At 46.1% G+C, this 18,991-nt stretch overlaps 1 protein-coding gene across 12 annotated transcripts in view; it reads right to left on the bottom strand.

Annotated features, from left to right (window-relative positions):
* EVA1C (eva-1 homolog C) overlaps positions 1-18,991 on the bottom strand; it is a 79,615-nt gene that overhangs the window by 50,824 nt on the left and 9,800 nt on the right. The window contains exon 1 of one of the 12 annotated variants that reach the window (XM_072806765.1): positions 4,116-4,215. The exons of the other annotated variants lie outside the window; for them this stretch is intronic. Within the exon in view, the coding sequence (XP_072662866.1) occupies positions 4,116-4,125 (10 nt within the window). The 5' untranslated portion in view covers positions 4,126-4,215. Of the gene's footprint in view, positions 1-4,115; positions 4,216-18,991 lie in introns of those variants that run through there. 12 annotated transcript variants of the gene reach the window in all.

Raw genomic sequence — 18,991 nt, 5'->3', positions numbered from 1 at the left:
GAGTTAAATTACTAATGCGTTAAAAGGGATTAGAGGCCTCATTAATTAGTCATCAGTCTCCGCAACATCACTGACTTTCTTAAAACTCCATTAGCAAAAGTGGAAAGCAGAGACAAGAAGGTTCTCAGGCAGGCGATATACTTGGTTCTGTACACTGATGGATGGGGGAGAGGGCGTGGGGCTGTCAACACACTGGATGGCGAGTGTTCTTCACTCCAGAGAGTGTTGACCTTGGGTCAGAAGTGCCAAAACACAGAGGTGGTGGCCATGGGCTATGACATGGGGAAATCAGGCTCTGGGCCCACTCAGATCAGATGCTTCTTTGGGGAAGTGGAGTATAGCCTCTTTAGATCTCATCTGTAAAACCAGAGACACGCTTACTTTTTGAGAGGGTTGACATGCAAGGGATTAGAAATAGCATTAAGTAGGGCACCTTATATGGTGGCTGGCAGGTTGTTTTTCTTCCCTGAGGAGAGAGTGTATTAGAAGGAAAATAGATTGGCAGACCAATCTCTGGAGGAGAGAGCCCCAGAGAAGGCAAGGACAAGAAATACTCCAAATACTCCACCTCTTTCCAGCTTTGCCTTGGTTTGGCCTTGGGACAAAGACATCTGATAAAAGAGTAGATGATGTTTGTTTTCATATTCTATGAAATTGCCTCCCCCATGGAATGCTTGTGTGGCTCAGTGGTTGAGCGTCTGCCTCCAGCTCAGGTTGTGATCCTGGGGTCCTGGGATCGAATCCCGCATCAGGCTCCCCGCAGGGAGCCTGCTTCTCCCACTGCCTGTGTCTCCGCCTCCCTCTGTGTATATCTCTCATGAATAAATAAGAAAAATCTTTTTAAAAAATGGCCCCCAAAGAGGGGCTAATCTCCACCATGGGGGGGATTCTGCCATCAATCATTTGTCCTCAGGTTTCAGGGTGCCATGGAAGCATTTTTCACAGAAATGAGTACAACGATCCCCGAAAAGAACCAGCTAAGTGCTAATTTGGGTTAAGTTTGCTGGCTTCTGATAAGCCACTTTTCAGCCTACAAATTCCTGAAATCCAGTTTCTGACCACTTTTTCTCAACAAAGTCAGCCATTCCCTTTGAGAACAAAACTGCTTGGTTTTCTTAAAACCAAATAAAAATGCTATTTCCAAAAGCATCAAACCTACAAACTTCCCATGTTTGCATTGTTCCAAGAGCATTTAAAGGAACCCCAAAGTGTACTGATTAAAATACTCTCAAACTTCTAATCATATGGAAAATCTAACCTTGGAAACTGACTGGGAACCTTTGTGGAGTAAAGTGACAATGTCCCCTGGCTGTGACTTTTCCGCCTTGAGAAATGAATATCCTGTATCTTTCAGGGATGCCAGATGGCACCCAGTGACCAGCTGCCAGGCATATGGAGACTTTCCCATTGCCCCCAGGACTTGGAATTCTTGTATCCAATGCTAGTTTGCTGGGAGTCACTAACCCAAAGCATCTTCTATCTTGTTACCTTTCTCCTAATACATCCTTGTTTTCTCTATCTGCACACCTACCCTGTGATTCATCAAGCCCGAGACTTTCCCCTTTAGAATTATGTATATTTTTAAGTGGATTTTTCTGTGCAGATACCCTGTGTCAATTTATGTGTAGGGATTTCGAATCCCCATGCCTGGCTAAGCATCTGTCTACACACGTCAATCCACTGTATGACTTTGCAACTCCCTCCCAAACAAAAACCTAATGTCATTTTGTGATCAGGGTCCCTTCTCCCTATATGACCTCATCTCCTACCATCCTCCCTTTGGCTATGGCCACAGTGGTCTTCTTGTTTCTTAGAAATGCCACCAACACTCCGACCTTGGGATTTTGCTTTGGCTGCTCTATTTGCCTAAAACCATCTTCTTCCAAATATCTATTTCCCTTCCTCCCTACACCCTGCTCTCTGTTCACAGGTAACCTTATAAGACAGGCCTCCCCCAGGTGCTCTGCAAAGCAGCACACCTAATGCACCCCCCCATGCCTGATTTTGCTGTATTTCACTGCACAGAGATCTACTGTCAGCTTCCCTGCTTTTGAATGTAAGAGAGACTTTTTTCATTTGTCACTCTGTCCCTGGCACCCAGAAAGAATCTGACATATAGTAGGAGGGCAGGGGATTGTTTTTAAATGTGTAAGAGAGTGAGGAAGACGAGCAGAGCAAGAGGCGGTCAGAAGGGAATGAATAGCAGATTCTGACGAATGCTTACAGCAACTGGCATCACCCAGTTCCTACACATCTCACTATGTAATTGTATCTTAAAACTTCAATTTTCCTGAGCAGTGATCGGGGTCATAAGGCTGGCCCCCTGCTAACCAGTTCCCCTTCTTAGGCTCCCTGACCATGACCTAGTCACATTCAAACACACCAATAAAATGCCTCATGCCTTTGCTTGTGACTTCCACCTAACCCCCAGTAAAGGCCCTTGCCTACAGGTGCTCTCTCTCTCAGGCCTTGGTTGGTTGAGCTGCTTCCTGGGCACTCCTCCCATATGGCCCCCTGTGTGGCCTCCATGCCTCTCTCCTCTAGGACCTGTGAGAATAACAAACCCTTTCTTTTTTTTTTTTTAAGATTTTATTTATTTATTCATGAAAGACACACACAGAGAGGCAGAGACACAGGCAGAAGGAGAAGCAAGCTCCCTGCAGGGAGCCCGACGTGGAACTCAATCCCGGGACTCCAGGATCACACCCTGGGCCAAAGGCAGACACTTAACTACTGAGCCACCCAAGTATCCCTAAACCCTTTAATTTCATATGCCTTCCTTTTTTAAAAGATTTTTTAAAAAATTTATTCATTTATGAAAGACAGACAGAGAGAGAGAGGGGCAGGCAGAGACACAGGCAGAGGGAGAAGCAGACTCCACACCAGGAGCCCGACGTGAGACTCGATCCCGGGTCTCCAGGATCACACCCTGGGCCAAAGGCAGGCGCTAAACCGCTGAGCCACCCCAGGATCCCCTCATATGCCTTCCTAAGTATAATTTCCATGGCCATGATGGAGTGATCCTGGGAGAACTTAATCCCCAATTTACGACACAGTAATATACCATATTGTATATGCATATATGTATGACATCTACCATATATATATACCATAATATACATACATATTTTCATATATAGACACAGAAAAAGAAGGGTACAAATCAACTGATTAAAAATTATTCCAAGCATGCTGTGTTGGGCTTGAATTACAAACCTTTTTTATTAAGATTTTTTATTTATTTATTCATGAGAGAGACATAGGCAGAGGGAGAAGCAGGCTCCCTTCAGGCAGCCTGATGTGAGACTTGATCCTGAAACTCCAGGATCACACCCTGAGCCAAAGGTAGATGCTCAACCCTCAACCGCCGAGTCATCCAGGCATCCCTTGAATTATAGTCTTATGATCATGCTCACTATTTTATTCTGAACGGGTCCGGCAGGAGCTCCTTCACGCTTTTCAACCAAAGTTTTCAAAAATCCCATGAAAATGAACACCTTGTTTGGTAATCAGGTACTAAACCCAGAAAGTTATGCAGTGAACACCATCTGGATTAGGTTAGTGTGAAGGTAACTGGATCAATCCCCATTTGCCTCAAGCACCTAAACGGAATACGTTTCCTTTTCTTTGGGATGCCAAGCAACCCCCAAACTACACAGCCACTTGGCGATGAAGGAGGGGGATCGCAGTGCATTCGATAACTTAATGCAACTTTTTACCAGCACTTGAAAGTCAGATATGAAATCTACACTTGATCTTTCCTGCTTGGAACTGGCCAAATTAGCTGCTCTATCCCCCTGTACAACAAAAGGCTCTCAGAAACACTCAGGGAAGCTGACCAACCAGAAGGCCCCACATAGCCCAGCCCAGGGACAGCCGTGGGGGCGGACAGGTGCTGCCTCCCTGCCCGCCTGGTAAACAGCCTTTCAACTTCAGATTGCTTTCTTCGTGTCTGCCCACTGCCGAAATGTGTAGGATGATCAAGGGACATGGGATATGCTCAACGTCGAAATGAAGACTTCAGGGCATGCATTTTGTGCTGCAGTCAGTTAATTGGAAAATTATAGAGTGATTTCACTGCTCATAATAATGAAACTTTTTTTTTTTTTTTTTACCTTTAGACATGATGATGATGTTTGGTGAGTAGCACCATAAATCTCAGAAAGCTATTTGGAAGGTCCCAGCAATTAGATTTAGGAGCAGGACAGGTTTGCTGTACTTGGGGTAGAACGAGTCTTGTTTCCTAAGCAGGGGACAAAACCAGAACAGGCAAGTTTCTAAAAGTTGAAAATGAATGTAAATAGCGTATCCCAAAGGCTGTGCTTGGGCCCAGTCTGAGTGACCTTACATCCATTACAGCCTCCTCACTGGATCCGTGGAGAATTTTGCACAGGTCATTTGGCTTGCCTGTTCTTTGGTTTTGAGTTAGAATTAGGGGAAGTAACAGTATTTCTCTCTTTGTATTTCACAGACGCAGGGGAGGCTGGACAAATGTAAAGAAATACGGGCGCCCACATAGTAGCTGGGCTGGCCTGGCCATGCTCTTTATATTCCTCCTTAATTGAGTCCCTGGCACATTCCCCCCGGGGATGGATTTAAAACTTCCCCAGCAGGCTCAGCTGCACCAAATGGCTCTGGTGGGGGTGGGGGGCACACTTCCCTAATTCTCCTAGAAGCTGCTTATTTATTCTTCTGTATCCCTCCACTGTGGACATTTTTTTCTGACTGTCCTCATTTTATGCCTGCTATTCGTAATCTGTTACTTAATTTTACATACAACCATTTATTTATTTATTTATTTATTTACTTACTTATTTATCTATTTATTTATCTATTTTTAGGATGGCTACTTTTATTTATTTTTTTAATAATAAATTTATTTTTATTGGTGTTCAATTTGCCAACATACAGAATAACACCCAGTGCTCATCCCGTCAAGTGCCCCCCTCAGTGCCCGTCACCCATTCACCCCCACCCCCCGCCCTCCTCCCCTCCCACCACCCCCAGTTCACTTCCCAGAGTTAGGAGTCTTCATGTTCTGTTTCCCTTTCTGACATTTCCCACCCATTTCTTCTCCCTTCCCTTCTATTCCCTTTCACTATTATTTATATTCCCCAAATGAATGAGACCATATGTTTGTCCTTCTCCGATTCACTTATTTCACTCAGCATAATACCCTCCAGTTCCATCCACGTTGAAGCAAATGATGCCACCTGAGTGATTATACCTATTACTCTTTTTTCTTTTCGTGAATCATACCTTTTAAAAAAAATTTTTAAATCCAATTAATTAACATATAATGTGTTAGTGGTTTCAGAGGCTGAGGTCAGTGATTCACTATATAACTTATATAACACCCAGGGTTCATCACATCACATGCCCTTCTTAATGCCCATCACCCAGTTACCCCATCCCCCACTCTCTTGCTCCCCACTGACCCTCAGTTGGTTTTCTATGATTAAGAGTCTCTTGAGGCAGCCTTGGTGGCTCAGCGGTTCAGTGCTGCCTTTAGCCCAGGGCCTGATCCTGGAGACCTGGGATGGAGTCCCACATCAGGGTCCCTGCATGGAGCCTGCTTCTCCCTCTGCCTGTGTCTCTGCCTCTTTCTGTGTCTCTCATGAATAAATAAATAAAATCTTAAAAAAAAAAAAAAAGAGTCTCTTATGGTTTGTCTCCCTCTCTGATTGCATCTTGTTTTATTTTTTTCCTCCCTTCCCCTATGATGCTGTTTTGTTTCTTATATTCCGCATGAGTGAGATCATATAACTGTCTCTCCCTGACTGACTTATCTCACTTAGCATAATACCCTCTAGTTCCATCCACATCGTTGCAAATGGCAAGATTTTTTTTTTGATGGCTGAGTCATATTCCATTTATATATATATCTGTATCACATCTTCTTTATCTGTTCATCTGTTGATGGACATCTGGGCTCTTTCCATAGTTTGGCTATAGTGGACACTGCTGCTATAAACTTTGGGGGTTCAGGTGCCCCTTCAGATCACTACATTTGTATCTTCTAGATAAATACCCAGTAAGGCAATTGCTGGCTCATAGGGTAGTTCTATTTTCAACTTTTTGGGACCCTCCATACTGTTTTCCAGAGTGGCTACACCAGCTTGCATTTTCACCAACAGTGTAAAGAGGGTTCCCCATCTCTGCATCCTCGCCAACATCTGTTCTTTCCTGACTTGTTCATTTTAGCCATTCTGACTGGGATGAGGTGGTATTTCATTGCACACCACTCACTTCTGAGCCCTATTTTATCTCCTTTATTCTCTACCACCCCAGAGTTCTTCTCTAGTTACTGGCTCCTGTTATCTTCTGGAAAGTTAAGTTGAGGAAAATCTGACCCTAGTCCCTGACACAGGCAGCTGATTCTCATTATTCACCGATTCCGTATTTGCAAATCCACCTACTTATGAACATTTATTTGTAACTCCCAGATCAGCAGCTGCAGGGCTTTCCCAGCTTGAGAAGCTGTTGTCAGCAAAAAGGCCCAATCCCAGCTGAGGTGTGGGGACACTCTACCTTCTGGATTCAGCTCTCATATCAAAACAAAATATCCTTCCCATGGTCTGTTTGGTACCAGTGCTTTTCACATTTTTGTGCTTGGTGTGGGTAACTGTGCTCCAAGCATGGTGCTGAAGCACCATCGGGTGTGCCTCAGCTCCAGAAGGCTGGGATGGGCCTTGCAAAGAACATGTGTGTGTTAGAGAAGTTTCCCGCAGGCATGAGTTAGAGCGCTGCTGGCCATGAGTTCAATATTAACAAATCCCCAATATATGTTAAATATGGTGTCATTCAACAGAAAGACACATAAAAAGAAGTTATATATTTCCCTATGAACAACTGTCCAGTATTTGCTAATTCGGGTGTCGTAAGGCAGTGGCTTATGGAATATAACCCCCTCACATAATGAAAATCAGGTGTGTTTATATACGAGCTAGAGTAGGTATTATTTATCCACGTGATTGCTAGTCTCCCAAATGGTCACCGTTCGTATGTAATTCCAACATGCAGAATCACTCTGGGATTGCCTTCAGAGCCCCTCTCAATGTGGCAGGACTTTGTCTTTGATTTTTATTTTTTTTATTTTTATTTTTTTTAAAGATTCTATTTATTTATGAGAGAGAGAAAAAAAAGAAAGAGACAGAGAGAGACAAGCAGAGGGAGAAGCAGGCCCCATGCAGGGAGCCCAACGTGGGACTCGATCCCAGGACCCTAGGATCATGCCCTGGGCTGAAGGCAGTGCTAAACCGCTGAGCCACCCAGGCTGCCCCTGTCTTTGATTTTTAAAAGAAGATAATTATATTCGTTCCTACCATTTTTTTTAATAAAAAAGTTCAACCTTTGAAAAAAAAATCCTTGCCATCTCCTTGCTCTTCTGATCCTCACACCAGCTCTCCGAGATGCCAGGAGAAGTCTTTCACTCCGGCTGCACCGAAGGTGGCACAGCTCCCTGATGATGGGGCCAGAACAAGGTCCCCCTCCAACTCTGGGCCCAGAGTCTCTTCTCTGGGCTCAAAGGGCTCCTCACTAACCCTGAATCCACGGCTCTGAATGACACAAGAACTGCTCACCTCTTCTACCTCTACACTTAGTTATAATATTACGCTTAATGCTTAAGCACAGGGGGTGTTTAAAACAGTGGGACAGAGAAGGGGCAATAAAACCAGCATTTAAAACACACCCAAGGGGCCAAGAGGTCTTCCAAGTGGGAGGTGACACCGGGAGAAAGAGTGGGAGCCCACCAAGTGAAAATAAGCCTCGGGCATCAGGGACAACAGATGTGCCTGTGTAGACATTCAGCCCAGCTGGCCAGGGAGAGGGTATGAGGTCAGGGGCAAAGGCTGGAGAAGTATGCAGTGCCTAGCTAACGAGTCTGAATTTCCACCTAAAGAAATTCAGATAGGAGCTACTTCAGGCTTGGGGACAGGATGGGGACTGGGGGGGAAGCAGATACTCAAGAGATGCGGCCACGAAGAAGGCCCCAGAAAGGAGCCTGAGAGGGAGAACCACGGAAGGAAGGGCCAGGCGGGGAAGTAGGCGGACAGGCAGTGGCGGATGTTCCAGGGTTGACCAAAGTGGGGCTCGAGTAGCCGTGAGCAAAGCGCCCAGTCCCTCCCTGCCTCGGGGGGTCGTCTATACCGTGAGGACAGTGACAGCACCGCATATGGGAAGTGCTCACTTTTATTTTTTTTTTAAGATTTTATTTATTTATTTATTCATGAGATACACACAGAGAGAGAGAGGCAGAGACACAGGCAGAGGGAAGAGCAGGCCCCATGCAGGGAGTCCGATGTGGGACTCGATCCCGGGTCTCCAGGATCACACCCCGGGCTGAAGGCGGCGCTAAACCGCTGAGCCACTGGGGCTGCCCAAGTGCTCGCTCCCCGATGCTCTGCTGCATTAATTCCTGCGGTGCTGTATCTCAGCACCACAAACTGGGTGACTCTCCACAATAGAAATGGACCCTTACACAGTTCTGGGGGCTGAAAGGCAGGGATCAAGGGGTCCACAGGGCACACTCCCTCTGAAGGTTCTGGAAAGGACCTGTTCCAGGCCCATCTCCCACATCTGGTGGTTCTTTGGCTTGGGGAGCATCACCGTAACCTTCACATAATATACTCCCTGTGCATCCCAATCTCCTCCTTTGAAGGACTCCGGTCGTACTGGATTGGGGGCCACCCCGATAACCTTGTCTCAACTCTATTACTTCTATAAAGGTGCTCTCTATGAGGGAGGTCCCATTCTGGGGTAGCAGGGGTGAGGACTCCAACATACCTTCCCGGTGGCAGGGTGGGGACAGTGAGTGGACACAATTCCACCCATACCTGCTCTGCCCAGAGTCAACTCTCTATAAACCTACTTCTTTAGGGGATCCCTGGGTGGCTCAGTGGTTTAGCGCCGCCTTCAGCCCAGGGCATGATCCTGGAGACCCGGGATCGAGTCCCACATTGGGCTCCCTGCAAGGAGCCTGCTTCTCCCTCTGCCTGTGTCTCTGCCTCTCTGTCTCTGTGTCTCTCATGAATAAATAAATAAAATCTTTTTTTAAAAAACCTGCTTCTTTAGTAGCATTACCTCCATTAGTTCTTGTTTTGTGCAAAGGTATGAGGAAGAGACCAACGAAGGGCAGCTGGAGTTTTGGGAACCACACGTGTTGTGGCCACGATCTCCGTGACAACATGACGTCTGTCGAGCAGCCCTCAGCTGCCCAGGTGAAGGTAAATATGTGAAGCAAGGAAGAGGAACAAAGAAAAAGGAATGACGCATTCTGATAATGAGCCAAAGACAACCCTGGGCAAAAAGACGATGAAATCAAGCAAGGAGGGAAGGCCACTCATTGCCCTGTCTTTCCCACGGCTGCCCAGGAGCCCATGGGGGGACTGGGACATAGAGGACAAAAATGAACACCATCCCCTTCTCAACTTCAGCCAATGCACTGTTCCCTAAATGTGCACAAAAGGGAAAGCAGACTTCAATCATTTATTAAAATAAATCATAGGGGGACGCCTGGGTGGCTCAGTGGTTGAGCATCTGCCTTTGGCTCAGGGTGTGATCCCAGGGTCCTGCGATCGAGTTCCGCATCAGGCTCCCTGCAGGGAGCCTGCTTCTCTCTCTGCCTATGTCTCTGCCTCTCTCTCTGTGTCTCTCATGAATAAATAAATAAAATCTTTTAAAAATAAAAATAAGTTTAGTCTGCAGAGTAAAAAGTCTTCCGAGCCAGCAGCAAAAGGGGACAACTTCCACTAACTGAAGTTCGTTCGTTCGTTTGTTTATTATTGGAGTTCAATTTGCCAACATATAGCATAACACCCAGTGCTCATCCCGTCCAGTGCCCCCCTCAGCGCCCGTCACCCAGTCACCCCAACACCCCATCCGCCTCCCCTTCCACTACCCCTTCTTCGTTTCCCAGAGTCAGGAGTCTCTCATGTTCTGTCTCCCTTTCTGATACTTCCCACTTATTTTCTCTCCTTTCCTGTTTATTCCCTTTCACTATTTTTTATATTCCCCAAATGAATGAGACCATATAATGTTTGTCCTTCTCCGACTGACTTATTTCACTCAGCATAAGACCCTCCAGTTCCATCCACGTCGAAGCAAATGGTGGGTATTTGTCGTTTCTAATGGCTGAGTAATATTCTATTGTATATAGAGACCACAGCTTCTTTATCCATTCATCTGTCAGTGGACACCGAGGCTCCTTCCACAGTTTGGCTATTGTGGCCATTGCTGCTATAAACACTGGGGTGCAGGTGTCTCAGTTTTTCACTGCATCTGTATCTTTGGGGTAAATCCCCAGCAGTGCAATTGTTGGGCCGTAGGGCAGATCCATTTTTAACTCTTTGAGGAACCTCCACACAGTTTTCCAGAGTGGCTGTAATAGGGAATCCAGAAATGGCCCCTCCAATCTATGGTCAACTAATATTCGACAAAGCAGGGAAGACTATCCACTGGAAAAAGAACAGTCTCTTCAATAAATGGTGCTGGGAAAATTGGACAGCCACGTGCAGAAGAATGAAACTAGACCATTCTCTTACACCAGACACAAAGATAAACTCAAAATGGATGAAAGATCTAAATGTGAGACAAGAATCCATCAAAATCCTAGAGGAGAACCCAGGCAACACCCTTTCTGAACTTGGCCACGCAACTTCTTGCAAGATACATCCATGAAGGCAAGGGAAACAAAAGCAAAAATGAATTATTGGGACTTCATTAAGATAAAAAGCTTCTGCACAGCAAAAGAAACAGTCAACAAAACTAAAAGACAACCTACAGAATGGGAGAAGAGATTTGCAAAACGGTAAGAATCGCATCTGACCTGGAGATAAGTAACAGGTAGTAAACAGGGTGAGTCACGGGAAGTGTCAAGCTGGGTATCACCCTAACAGCAGGTATTTCTGGGGCTTAATCTGGAAGCCACTGGCTCCAGCGGAAAAGACAGATGGAGCCGGAGGCGAGTCAAAGCTTAGAAAGAGAGCGAGCGGCTCTGATGTAGGCGGAGGGTAGAGAAGGGACTCGTGGAAGTCATCGGTAGGACAGCAAGGTGGCCTCTCGGCAAAGCCAGGGACAAGCAGTCTCCCGTCCGTGCCTCTCTCCCTAATCCAGACCCCACCCCCGCCCCATGCTCTCCTGCCACTTGGTCCCAATGCCAGGAGCAACCCTGGCACTGCCTTCTGCAGAGCGGTTCCCCTTAGCAAGGCTCCGGGGCCCAGGCCCTTTCCCTCTGCCCCCTCCCCTGCTCTAAGACCTGCCTGTCCTGAGCTGAAGACCCTCACAGCCTTGCCAGAGCGTATCTAAAAGGCCAACTAAAAGGATCAATGAGCCCTGGGGAGCAGGGCTGGCGCTGGCACCTGTCATCTGCAAGAGGGCCACGCCCCCTTCCCCATCATCGAAGCGTGACATCGAAGTGACATCGCTTTCCTCCCCACGGGACGCCCTGAGAGCACAAGGTCACCACGGTGACCATCCCGCACAAATGCACGAGCATGTAACCAAGAAGAAACAGGAGACAGATCCCAACTCAGGGACATCCTATAACAGCGACCGTCTTGTAATCCTCGCAAAGGCCAACATCGGGAAAGGTAACGGTTGAGAGACTGTTCCAGGTCACAAGGACCCTAAAGAGACAGGAGAGCTGAAAAGCGCGCTGAGCTGGGATTTCCTTTTGCTCTCACCTACGTTATAGGGACGACCGGTGAAACCTGAACAAGGTGTGCAGATCCGAAAACCGGAGTGCAGGGGGTTCGTTTCCTGATTTCGATCACTGTTCTCCGTTAGGCAGGTTCCCGTTCTTGAGGAACACACAGAAGGCTTTAGGGGCAAAGGGCATCTTGCCTGTGCTTTGCCAGGAATAAAGCACATGTGATAAAATGGTAACATTTGGGGAATCTGAGGGAAGGGCGTAAAGGAAAGCTGTGCACTATTCTTGCACCTTGTCTGTGTCTGGATAAAGCATAATAAGTATTTAACATGTAATAAACAGAGAGATGGATTAAAAAGTGGGCAGCACTTTCTCAACCTCGGTTGCCCATCAGAGTCACCTCAGGAGATTTAAAAATACCGATGCCTGGGACACCTGGGTGGCTCAGTGGTTAAGCATCTGCCTTTGGCTCAGGGCGTGATCCCGGGGTCCTGGGATCGAGTCCTGCATCAGGGTCCCTGCAGGGAGCCTGCTTCTCCCTCTGCCTGTGTCTCTGCTCTGTGTCTTGCATGAATAAAAAAATAAAAAAAAAAAAACCTGATGCCTAGGTTCCAGCTGACAGATACACATTCACTTAGCTCCAGACATTAGTACCTTGAGAAGCGCCCCCAAACAGTGACAAGCAGCCTGTGGTCTTGTCAGGGGAGCAGGGAGCTCTGAGCTGGGGTCTTTCTGAGCCCTCTCAGCTCTGCTTCCTGTGAGAGCTGATCCTGAGAGCAAACACAGTAACTCAAAACCGGAGCAAGGTCCTGGGTCCTATCTTGGTCCTGCCACTAATAAGCTGGGAAACGTCCTGGCCAGTCCCTTCCTGGTGCCCGACCTGGGTTCTCTCCCCTCTGGATGAGACTGACCAACAGCTGCCTCGAGATAAAATCATTCAATAACCCTTGCCTCCCTGGGCCCCAGTACCCCGAGGTGGGTTAACACAGCCCCAAATCCTTGTGACATCCACAGGGCAGAAAAAGAATTGGGTGAGTAGGGTTGGCTGATTTCTGGTATTGCTAGCAGGTTCCATCACAGTTTGGGTGAGTCCCTGCAGGCCTCTCCCTTCATGAGAACTAAAGTCAGAGAGGGCTCTCAGGAAAGGTACTGGAGGAGGCAGGAGGACACCAGTCCTCCTCCAAGCAACGGGGAGGCAACTGGGGAGGCCAGGCTCCCGGGGGACAACCGAGCATCTGCCACTGGTCCCTACATGAGGCAGGCCTGATGGAGGCCGCGTGGGAAGAAGGTGTTAAGAAAGGCCCGAGGCTCTGCCCTGATCCCAGACCTCAGCCTCTGTGCTGCTCGGATGGTGGCCCCGGCCACACATGGCTACTGAGCACTCGAGACGTGGCCAGTCAGAACGGAGATGTGCTGCTGTGTCAAATACACACCAGACTTCCAAGTCTTTGTAAGCCAAAAAGAAATGTAAAAGTCTCATTAATGATTTTTAACATATCGGGCCCCCTGGGTGGCTCAGTCGGTTAAGCATCTGCTTTCGGCTCAGGTCATGATCTCAGGGTCCTGGGATCGAGCCCCAGGTGGGTCTGTCCAGCAGGGAGTCTGCTTCTCTTTCTCCCTCAGCCCTTCCCCCCACTTGTCCTCACTCGCACTCGCTCTCTCACTCTCTCTCAGATAAATAAAAATCCTTAGAAAAAGCTTTTTTGATATCTTTACTAATGTTGAAAAGATGATACTTTTGATACTTCGGGTTAAATAAAATTTGCTATGGAAATTCATGTCACCACTTTCTCTTATTTTTTCCAACGTGGCTACTAGAATATTTAGTATTACATGTGCGCATTGCATCATATTTGTCTCGCACAGCTCTGTTCTGAAGTCTACACATTGCCCTTTATGACTTATTGCCCTGGTTGAATCGTATGACAGGCCAGTGGATGAAGGGGTTAGGATGTAATAGCATCAGGCCTGGACCCCAAAAGCCCAGCAGTGAGAACCGCTTAAAACTTTCCCCTATGGTTCTTGAGCTTCTGTGATTCCAGCAAATTCACTCTTCCCCACAGCCCACTGAAGGGCAGATATGGTCAGATAATGTCCATTCTTTGAAGCTTGCAAGAACAACAAATTGATAATTATATTAATTTATAATCTAATACTCAGCACTGCCATTTTAACCCAATCTGTGAGACTGAGCCACAAACATTCGGTGCTTTTTTTTTTTTTTTTTTAACATTTGGCATTATGTTTTTTAAGATTTTATTTATTTATGAGAGACACATAGAGAGAGGCAGAGACATAGGCAGAGGGAGAGGCAGAGACATAGGCAGAGGGAGAAGATCGATGCGGGACTCGATCCTGAGACCCTGGGGTCACGACCTGAGCCAAAAGCAGATGCTCAACTACTGAGTCACCCAGGGGTCCCAACATTTGACATTCTTAAAGTAAAGCTTTCAATTAATATATCAGACCTTATATACTCCACCTAATACTTTATCATCCCACAGAAAGAGAAGATGTGGGTGATAAAGATAAATGGTGCAGAGAGACTCAAGTCTACATTCCAGAAGGTTCCACAAGATTCCAGGGAAGTCTTCCCTTTGGGTTTTGTTTGCATGTCACTGTCCGACTGCCTTCTAAGGATAAGAGTCCTTTAGCTTCTGTGTGCATGTGTTTTAGCTACACAGACAGCACTAATTAATTAAGACATTCCCTCTGGTCAAGTCTTCCTCACACTAACAGGCCTGAGGCCATGGAGAGCTGAGGTAGGTTTATCTGTGTTCTGTTTCCAGAGACTGATCTTCTTTTCCATGGTCTGATTTTATCCTGGACTCAGCCTGGTATAAGCCATGTTGTGTATACAGTCTCCATGTTTGGAAAAAAAAAAAAAAACAACCTTAAATTCAGGTCTTTAAGGGACTTTTCTGGAAAAAAGCAAGGAAGAAACAGAGGCTGTTTTGCTGAGGTCTGGTGGTTCTGAAAGTAGGACCCAAGTGACTCGAATGGGCACAGTCACTCCCATAACACAGATGGGTGCTTGGCAACATTGTGAGAAATTTTCTTGCCTCAGAAACTTAAGAACCTATTCATAGTTTGGTTGAATCTAGGGGTTGAATATGATGCTTTAGTTCTTTGTCTGTTTGTTTGTTTTTGTTATTGTTGTCATTGTTGTTTTACGTATAGTATATGATCTCTATGGCCAAGAGAAGCAGAGACAGGACGGAACATGCACTCTATGTTAAAATATATACATGACAAAAAAAATCACTGTTCACTGTTTAACATCCTGCAAAGGAAACAACTAGGAAAGAACGTTTTCATAATACAGTTTTCCTGCTTATTTGTATAATATCACTACCCAGAAGTAGATATCGAATGCGTGAGGCCTTTGGGAAAATCAATAATGTCTCTAGACCTGCATTTTAAAAATTGTATTAAAAAAAAAAAAGGATTGGCGTAACTGGGTGATGGGCACTGAGAAGGGCACTTGATGGGATGAGCACTGGGTGTTATACTCTATGTTGACAAGTAGAATTTAAATTAAAAAATGTAAAAAAAAAAGAAAAGTAAGATCTTGCAAGAGGATACTCTGAAAAAATACATATATGCACATAGATGGATAGTTAAAATCTTTTATATATATATAGGTACGTGCAGGTGCATTTATGTAGATAGAAACACAAATATGTTTTTGCTTCATTGCAGGGATCCATACCCATTTTAAAAACATATTAGTCTTTGCTTATGAACGTGATGCCTTTTCACAAAAGGAGTGTCAAGGGAAGGTGCTCTGATTTCTTATATGAACTGATTCTTGAAAACTCAAGTTCTATCACACCAGATGGGCAAGAATGAGAAAAGGAGCAAAGTCCTCCCGTCCGACAGCATTCTTACATCACCCACTTTAAAATTAAATCTGAAACAGAGTTCTGACAGGCCTGCTATTTTCTTCAGTGCCAACAGCCACACAATAGACCTTTTTTTTTTTTTTTTTTTTTTTGGACAAAGCTCTTAAAATGCTTGGAGATTCAGATGTACTGAGTCACAAAGCTATACAAATACTGCACACCCATTCCTGCCGGTGCCCTGTTCACTCTTTTGGAAACTATACCATATTTTGTCTGTGTTTGGCAGAAGGAAAGAAATATTTTCACTAGCGTTCCAACCTGCCTGGAAAGGGGGGGTGACTGCAGAGGGTCAGATCTGAAAGTAGGTGGCTGCCCTTTGATCTGGTGACCTCTGAGCAGGGGTTGCAGTCATCCTTTCAGAGGGATCTGTTGGTTTTCCTTCTACTCAGTGTGGGCGCTGCAATGGTGCTCCACCCCATGACCACATAGACTACAGGTGCACCCTAATAAGGGTGTAACATTCAGCACAGGGGTGAATAGGTGAATAACTTTGCTCTAAAATAACACTATTTGGGACACCTGGGTGACTCAGTGGTTGAGCATCTGCCTTTGGCTCAGGTTGTGATCCTGGGATCCCAGGATCCTAGGATCGAGTCCCTCATCGGGCTCCGCGCAGGGAGCCTGCCTCTCCCTCTGCCTATGTCTCTGCCTCTCTGTGTGTCTCTCAAGAATAAATAAATAAAATCCTTAAAGAATAAAAATAAAATAACCATTCACCCAATTAGTGCTCTTAGAAACATCCTGGAACATCAGAACACATTATAACAGGCAGCTCAGAGAGGCGGACACAACGTTTTACAGACACATCCGTGGGTATAACTGTGCCAGGGGCCATCTGAACAGGGATGTGCAGAGCTGGGTAGAAAGGGGGTAGGGGTGGTAGACAGAGGGTGCAGGACAGAGGCGGAAAGTAGGATGAGGCAATGGGAGGTGCTGAGCAAAGGCTGATCCACACACAGTTTTCACAACTTTCACACTCTTAAAAATTCAAATCAAATTGCCCCCTCACATGATTGCTTCACTGAGTTGTGAAATAAGTGAGAGGTGTTGCCAATGCATCCTCACACTGGGAGTGAGCAACTGGCGTCAAGTCTGAACATCTCTCCCAAGTGATATTTAGTTTGACGGTAATGATGGCGAATGTGGAAGTTTCGAATCAGGAGGATAAAAGGGCCGGAGGCACAAGCAAGTTCCATAGAGGAAAGCAGTGGGATGGGGAGTCATGGGGTGTGAGAGGGTGTCGAAGCACCACAGTGGTTGGATCTCTATTTCCTCAGTTTTAAAGAGCTGGGCACCTGTAGGTGGCTGCAGAAGGCAAGTTGGCCTTGAAGAGTGCCAAGGAGCTCTAGGTTTTCCAGACTCATCTTTGGTTATTATAAATTTTCCCCACCCTCTTCAGATGTAGAAAATAAATCGGGGACATGCCAGTTGGTCTAGCCCTGCGTTCCTCAAGCCCAGCGTGAAGATGGGCTCATTCCTTGTAGTGGGGGCTGTGGGCTGTCTGTGCATCGTAGGAGGTTTAGAAGCATCCCTGGCTCCCGCTCACTAGACACCAGCAGCACCGCTAGTGTGACAAATAAAATTACCTCCAGACATGTAGGAGGTTCAGAAGCATCCCTGGCTCCTACTACCTAGACGCCAGCAGCACGGCTAGTTGTGACAAACAAAATTACTTCCAGACGTTGCCAAATATTTCTGGGAGTGGGGGACGAAACCTCCCTGGATTGAGAACCTAGAGTTTTCACCAGATAAAGATAGCCATCTACTCTAAGGATCAGATGGAATTTTGAGTCAAGGTTGACAACACCGAACAACATGCCTGGACCAACCAGAGATAAACACAGAAGCCTGAGATGAAAGCAGGCCTTTTGCCTCAAAGCACTGACTTAAAGCTTTAGGGAATCATAGAGAGGGGCTGCCTGGCTAGCTCGGTTGGTTAAGCATCTGACTCTTTATTTCGGCTCGGGTCATGATCGCAGGGTCCCCAGAAGCAGCCTGGCATCAGGATCCACACAGGGCGGGGAACCTGCTTAAGATCTCTGTCTTCCTCTCCCTCTGCCCCTCTACCCTGCCCTGTTCATGCACGGGCTATGTAGATAAATAAATAGATAGATGATAGATAGATAGATAGATAGATAGATAGATAGATAGATAGATAGATAGATTTCTGGAGAAAAAAAATCCAGGGATATCTAGGTTTAAAAAAAAAAAAAAGGTAAATCAGAAGAGAGGGACCTTCACAGTTGAACTCCAGTGGTTAAAGAGGCAGAACAGACAAGACCTCAAGACCTGCTCAGTGGAATCCTCCACAGCCTGCCGTGACCACGTCCACATAACGGATCTCACAGGTCTGGCCTGTCAAGACCACTTTTCACCCTAAGGCTGTGGCCGGGGCCATCTCTGCATCCTGTCTCACCTGTCCAGAAAGCATTTGGCCTTGCTAGCTCTGGAATGTGTTCAGTGGTTCAGGCCTCGGAGAATGGAGGAGGAGTTTAAAAACACCTACCCCTTCATTTCATGACAAAGTTGACAAAAAGGAAGTGTATAAGCCTGATTTGGGGTTCAGGTACTTTTTTTTTCAGTAGAAAAGGGGCTATGAAATTGTGTGCATTCCTTAAAGCGTTACCCTCAGCAGCTGGACAAACTGGCCTTCTAGATGGGATTGGGTAGTCTTGCTTCCACCTGTCTCCCATCCAACAGCGGAGGGGGATGGAGTCTAAGAACTTCAGATGCTGCTGAACATAAAAAGAGTGCAAAATCTTCTAAGTCAAGAGAAAGAAAGGAAGAACGTGGTGGCACGGCGCTCTTCTCAGACTCTGAAACACTACTCTATAGGCTGTCACGAGTATGCATCACACTGGCCCTTGCAGACAAAAAGGGTTATTTTATCCAGATTATTCCCCCACGATGCAGGGGAAAAGGGACTCATTTGTAATCATCAAAGGAATGCTGACAGACTTGAAACGGGATTACATTCTATTATACTCATCCGAATTAAAGATTTGTTTTGGAGATCATTCTTAGGTTTCCTTCTCCTGCTCCTCCAACCCCAAATGAGGTGATTTGTATTCACGAGACATCTGAGGCAGACATGAAATCAGACAGTTTGCAAACATACATTTCAGATTCAGTGGCCTGAGTTTTGAATTTTAATGTCGCCTGGTTGTGTGTGTAGAAAACTTGGCCCTCAGGTCAAAGCTAACCCCAAACACCACTTCATTCCTTAGCTTCTTAATGCAGGAGAAATTCTATTTCAAGGGTCTGAGTGAGCAAGCGATACAGGTGTCCAGAAATGCGGGTATGAAAATGGAAAATTTATGCCTGGGCAGAGTTGTCTGGTATGTCTGTGGGCACACTGCTAAACCCTCAATTCCATGCTCTGCGGTTTGGGTATCATTTGGAGAATGTGACCTGCCAAATCTATTATTCACCCCCC

Source organism: Canis lupus, chromosome 30, assembly GCF_048164855.1.
Source record: "Canis lupus baileyi chromosome 30, mCanLup2.hap1, whole genome shotgun sequence".
Classification (NCBI taxonomy): Eukaryota; Metazoa; Chordata; class Mammalia; order Carnivora; family Canidae; genus Canis; species Canis lupus.
The sequence above is the reverse complement of the archived record's forward strand: the minus strand, read 5'-3'. Positions and strand labels throughout refer to the sequence as shown.